At 35.3% G+C, this 6,263-nt stretch overlaps 1 protein-coding gene across 2 annotated transcripts in view; it reads left to right on the top strand.

The window, feature by feature from the left end:
• Positions 1–6,263, top strand: part of si:ch211-210g13.5 (inactive phospholipase C-like protein 2) — a 103,732-nt gene that overhangs the window by 69,850 nt on the left and 27,619 nt on the right. For both annotated transcript variants that reach the window (XM_024273020.2, XM_024273021.2), the window contains exon 3: positions 4,172–4,375. In XM_024273020.2, the coding sequence (XP_024128788.1) occupies positions 4,172–4,375 (204 nt within the window). The remainder of the gene's footprint in view (positions 1–4,171; positions 4,376–6,263) is intronic.

The following is a 6,263-nucleotide window of genomic DNA, read 5'->3' as shown; positions in this document are numbered from 1 at the left end:
AAAAGTTAGATTTATGAATTTCTGGCTAAGAAGCACCACAAAAGTTTATAAATAAAATGCTTTTTTCTTTCTATTGCTGACATTACACAACCTTGCACTAGATTTGCTCCATCCAGATGATCCTAAGTGACACAGGAAGTCTTTTATTTTGAAAGGAAGTCTTGTGAACCTCAATTAAAAGTTATAAACTGTTTCATATTTGAGATGAAAAAATCTATTTTCTCTCAAGGTTTGTTTTATTTACACCAAAAGATACTAGTGCATTAATATTTCTCATAAAAATAACATAAATACAAAGTCTTATTTTTCTAAAGGATGAGTTAGAGTAAGTTATTCGAGTTATAAAGTGACGAATCAGGTAGCTTTATGTTGAACGTTTAATGTGTTTGATTGACAGATTTCATGTAGCCGTCTTTCAAGGGATAGGGGTGTGAATTTTTCAACAAGCTCACTCCTGATCGGCGAGAGTGGTTGCCATAAAAAAATATTAACTCGACTCAAATCAATTACTGCTTACTTGCGACGTTTGGCTCCAAATATAGCTAAAAAGACAAAAAAAAAAAAAAAAGGCAATTAAATTGACTTCATCTAGTTGGAGCTGGAAGTAAGCCATTTTCTATGAGTGATGTCACATCACACGTTCCAGTTCTCATGTACAGTCAATGAGTGAGCCCCATAGTGTGGAGTGACGCCAGCCTTGTTCCTCCTTTCTGAAATGTATCTCTCCATCATCAACACATTAGTGCCGTGGGACACAGAGGAGGGAGAGTCAGAATCCAGAAAAAGAGACACAGAGCCAGGCAAACAGAAACAAAAGTCTTGTTGTTAACAGACGGGAAGCTTTCATTCGGGGAATGTTGGAAGAAGAATCAAGTGTGGGGGTTTGGAAGTGATTAAAAACGCGAATCTGTCGTTGTTTTTTGTAAAACTTTAACTGAAATTCTGTGTGGCTTTTTATTTTCCAGAAATTATGGAAAAAAACTCTTCAGGATGTGGTTCCAAACACACACATGCAAGGAATTAGACAAAGCTTGCAAATAAGTCTTGAGCTCAAGCCACACAGATTCATGAAAACACCATCACTCACACTTATAGCAACAGAGGCTTTTAATCACGAGCCTCAAAGCGGACCCACTTCCGTCTGGAGAAGGGTTATGAAGCTCTGCATACAGATGCTCTGTCCTTTATCTGCGGAAAGTTGGGCCTCACCATACAATTCGTGTTTCTTCAACTTACCACAATGCACTTTCTCAAGGTTTTGCACTGTTTTGAAGTCTCTTTTTTAGGTTATTCTCCTTTATAGCAGGGGTCCCCAAACTTTTCCTTGAGAGGGCCACATAAGTGTTTTCTTCTCTGATGTGGGTCTGGGGTTGGTTTGTAAAATGCAGCAATCACAGCCTAAACGTAAACATTTACCGTTTGCCAAAAAGCCACACATAGCCAAGTTTTAAATAATTAATTTCTGTAAACTTGATAGAAAAAAGATAATACCAAAACATTTTAAAAACTAGATATATATCATTAAATGTGATAATGCTATTGTGAATGCTGTAAGCTGAATGTGGGTACTGAAGATGCTAGTGCTGATAGCTGAAGATGCTGAAGCTAAAAGCTGAAAACGCAGGAGCTGATAGCTAGCTAAAATATTAGCAAAATTCAAAATTAGCCTAAAAAACTGAAAAAAATCTAAATTAGCCATAACAGCTAGCATGTAGCTGAAATATTAGCTAAACTCCAAATTAGTCTAATAAACTGGTATAATATCAAATTTTGCCAAAATAGCTAACATAAAGCTAAAATATTAGCTAAACTCTAAATTAGCCTAAAAAACTGAAAAAGCCTAAATTAACTAAAACAGCTAGCATGCAGCTAAAACTAGCTGAACATCAAATCTACCAAAGAACTGGAACAAAAGCTTAAATCAGCCAAAACAGTTAGCATGTAGCTGAAATATTAGCTAAATGGAAAATTAGTCTACAAAAATGGTAGAATATCTAATTTTACCAAAATAGCTAGCATAAAGCTAAAATATTAGATAAACTCCAAATCAGCCTAAAAACTTAAAAAAGCCTAAATTAGCCAAAACAGTTAACATGTCGCTGAAATATTAGCTAAATGCTAAATTAGTTTAAAAAACTGATAGATTATCTAATTTTGCCAAAACAGCTAGCATAAAGCTAAATATAAGCTAAACTCTAAATTAGCCTAAAAAACTGAAAAAGCCTAAATTAACTAAAACAGCTAGGATGTAGCTAAAAGTAGCTAAAATTCAAATCTATCTAAAGAACTGGAACAAAAGCCTAAATCAGCCAAAACAGTTAGCATGTAGCTGAAATATTAGCTAAATGGAAAATTAGTCTACAAAAATGGTAGAATATCTCATTTTACCAAAATAGCTAGCATAAAGCTAAAATATTAGATAAACTCCAAATCAGCCTAAAAACTGAAAAAAGCCTAAATTAGCCAAAACAGTTAACATGTCGCTGAAATATTAGCTAAATGCTAAATTAGTTTAAAAAACTGGTAGATTATCTAATTTTGCCAAAACAGCTAGCATAAAGCTAAAATATTAGCTAAACTCTAAATTAGCCTAAAAAACAGAAAAAAGCCTAAATTAACTAAAACAGCTAGCATGTAGCTAAAACTAGCTAAAATTCAAATCTATCTAAAGAACTGGAACAAAAGCCTAAATCAGCCAAAACAGTTAGCATGTAGCTGAAATATTAGCTAAATGCCAAATTAGTCTAAAAAAATTGTAGAATATCTAATTTTGCCAAAATAGCTAGCATAAAGCTAAAATATTAGTTAAGCTCCAAATTAGCCTAAAAAACTGAACAAAAACCTAAATTAGCCAAAACAGCTAGCATGTAGCTAAAATTAGCCTAAATCAGCCAAAACAGTTAGCATGTAGCTGAAATCATAGCTAAATGAAAAATTAGTCTAAAAAATTGTAGAATATCTAATTTTACCAAAATAGCTAGCATAAAGCTAAAATATTAGCTAAGCTCCAAATTAGCCTAAAAACTGAAAAAAGCCTAAATTAGCCAAGACAGTTAACATGTCGCTGAAATATTAGCTAAATGCTAAATTAGTAAAAAAAAAAACTGGTAGATTATCTAATTTTGCCAAAACAGCTAGCATAAAGCTAAAATATTAGCTAAGCTCCAAATTAGCCTAAAAAACTGAAAAAAGCCTAAATTTGCCAAAACAACTAGCACTTAGCTAAAATTAGCTAAACTCCAAATGAGCCTAAAGAACTGGGAAAAAAAGCTAAATTAGCCAAAACACTTAGCATGTGGCTAAAATATCAGCTAAACTCCAAAATGGCCTAGAAATCCTTAGTAACTGCCGAAACAGTCGATAAAGCTAGCATAAAAAAGTTGAATATTTAATAGGTAAAAGAGCTGAAGAGCTATAGACGTCCAAAAATGTACGGAAGCAAAATAATAATAGTGAAGAAATATAGAAAAGGTGAATCACTATTTAATGATAAATAGTCTCTCCTCTCCTGTCATAGTTCAGACTGCTGAACGTTGGAATAAAAAGCCACGTTCTTTGTGGTTCTTGATCGGCGTTTCTGATAGTGTGTGGGGGGCCGGGCCAAATGTGGAGGCGGGCCTGATGCGGCCCGCGGGCCGTAGTTTCCCCAGAGTTTTCCCACTCTGAATCAAATTCCTTTTTCCTCGTGGCTCAGCCCGCACCACCCAACTGGCTGCTTATGTTTGCTGCCATGGTTCGTTTTTGGTTATTTAAGGTCCCACGTGCTATGAAAGGCAGCTGCGTAATCACAAGAGACAAAGAGACTTTCAACCAAAACATGTGGCAATAGCTGGCCTGGAAAGCCCACGAGCAGAGGGACCGTGAGGGATGAAAAAACAAGCAGAATTTGGGTGGGAGCACACTCCTCCTGACATGAATGAACTGCTCTTGAACGCCCCACGTGAAAGAGTTTTTTATGACTTGTGGAGTAAATGTTTATGTCTCATTGATGGTTTGGGAGAAGTCGCCAAGTGAGGAATAAATAATGTGACTTTTTTCTTGCAAATCCAAGAATGCCAACGGAAACTTTAAATATATCCAGATGAGCACACTTTTTTTTTGATTAAGACCCTAACAAAGTTACTCCATAATTCAACCTTACAGTCAAAAATATTGTGTATTTTCTTTCCAGAACGCCATGGTCTCCTTTAAAGAGCTCTGTGGCCTGACCCCTGCAGCCAACATGAAGCAGTGCATCCTCACCGTGTCCACCTGGCTCATGAACAGTGAGCGATCTCTGCGGGTGACGGTTGACCTGAGCGAGACCTACCCCACCATGGAGGCGCAGGGTCCCGTGCCTGAGCTTCTGCGCAAGGTTCTCAATGCCTACGACATGGTAAGCTTCCAGCACACACGAGCGCCAACGTTCACTGACTGTTTTTCATGTGATCAAACCACCCACTAGACCTGGAGTCTGCAAACTGAGCCAGAAAAAAAAAGGTTAAGCCAAGAAAAATAAAAGTTTTTGATTAAGTGACAGATTTGAAGACTACAAGAGAGACAAAACACTCAGAGAAGTCAGTAACAAACAATCATTGCTCCACCAGGCTTCTGACTAAAGTACCCATAATGCCCCAAAAATCCATCAAGTACTGCAGCTACGTAGTTTAAAAAAAAACAAACATTTTGACAGATTCTGGTTCATTTGGAGATGATCAGTAAGTAAATCCAGAATTCAAACATAATACGGATTTCTTTACGTTAAAAAATTCAATACAGGAAACACAGTTAGAGTCACTTAGCGGCGCTGTATGGTACGGTACGGTATGAATGGTCTAGCCATGGTGGGCACATTCATGACATTCTTATGGTTTTTTTTAATACATATGAATTACGTCATTTTTTTGCCACGAACAATATCAAAAAATACACGAAGAAACTAGCATTTCTACTTGACTTTTGCCTTTAGTAGAGGCTAAATTAGCGAACAAGTAAACTTGTTCCCTAATTACTAGCAGAACTCCAAATTAGCATAAAATTCCTCAGTAAATTAAATTAGCCAAAAATGTTAGCATGTTGCTAAAATAAAGAACAAAAAACTAAATTAGCCTAAAAACCCCAGTTAATAACAAAATAACCAAAAATGTTAGCATGTTGCTAAAATATTAGCTAAACTCCAAATTAGCATAAAAACCTCAGTTGATAACAAATTAACCAAAAATGTTAGCATATTGCTAAAATAGAAGCGGAACTCCGGATTGGCGTAAAATTCCTTAGTAAGTTAAATTAATCAAAACGTTAGCCTGTTGCTAAAATAGAAGTTAAACTCTAAACTAGCCATAGAACCCCAGTAGATAACAAATTAGCCAAAAATGTTAGCATATTGCTAAAGTATTAGCTAAATTCCAAATTAGCATTAAAATACTCATTAGAGGCCAAATTAGCAAAAAAAAAAAAAGCTAGCGTGTTACTTAAATACTAGCTGAACTCCAAAATAGCCTAAAATTCGTCAGTAAACTAAATTAGTCGAAAATATTAGCATGTTTCTAAAATGGAAGCTAAACTCTAAATTATCCCCCCAAAAAACTTCAGTAGGTAACAAATTAGACATAAATAATCAGCATGTTGCTAAAATATTAGCTAAACCACAAAATAGCATGCAATTTCTCAGTAAACTAAATTAGTCAAAAATGTTAGCCTGTTGCTAAAATAGAAGCTAAACTCTAAATTACCAATACCCAGTAGATAGCAAATTAGCCAAAAATGTTTGCATATTTCTAAAATATTAGCTAAACTACAAAATAGCATTAAAAAACTAATTAGAGGCCAAATTAGCCCCCAAAAGCTAGCTTTTTCCTTAATTACCCGCTGAACCCCAAAATAGCCTAAAATTGTCATAATGACCTTCCGCTGATCAAAGGATTTCATCGTGTGACGACGGTTCAATTTTTCTTTAGACTTGCAACCAAGCGGGGGCCCAAAAATGATACGGTTCAGTATGGTTTATCAGGTCTATTTTATAATAGAAATGCTCAAAAGTTCCGGATCCGACCGTGCAGTACTGTACCGTATGTAAACCAAGCTTTAGTTAGTTCTGATTTATGAATTTCTGGCTGAAATGCTCCATCAACTGTTGTTTTTCACAACTGAATTTACATTATTTACTACAGTTGCTGCATCCACTTAAGCCAGAATGTCTTTTATTTTGAAAGGATGTGAACCTCTATCAAAAACACATGTTTATTTATATGTACAACCTTGGAAAATATCTGCAATATATTATA

This window comes from Oryzias melastigma, linkage group LG8 (genome assembly GCF_002922805.2).
Source record: "Oryzias melastigma strain HK-1 linkage group LG8, ASM292280v2, whole genome shotgun sequence".
NCBI classification, from domain to species: domain Eukaryota; kingdom Metazoa; phylum Chordata; class Actinopteri; order Beloniformes; family Adrianichthyidae; genus Oryzias; species Oryzias melastigma.
Note: the sequence above shows the minus strand (reverse complement) of the source record. Positions and strands in the feature narration are given on the sequence as shown.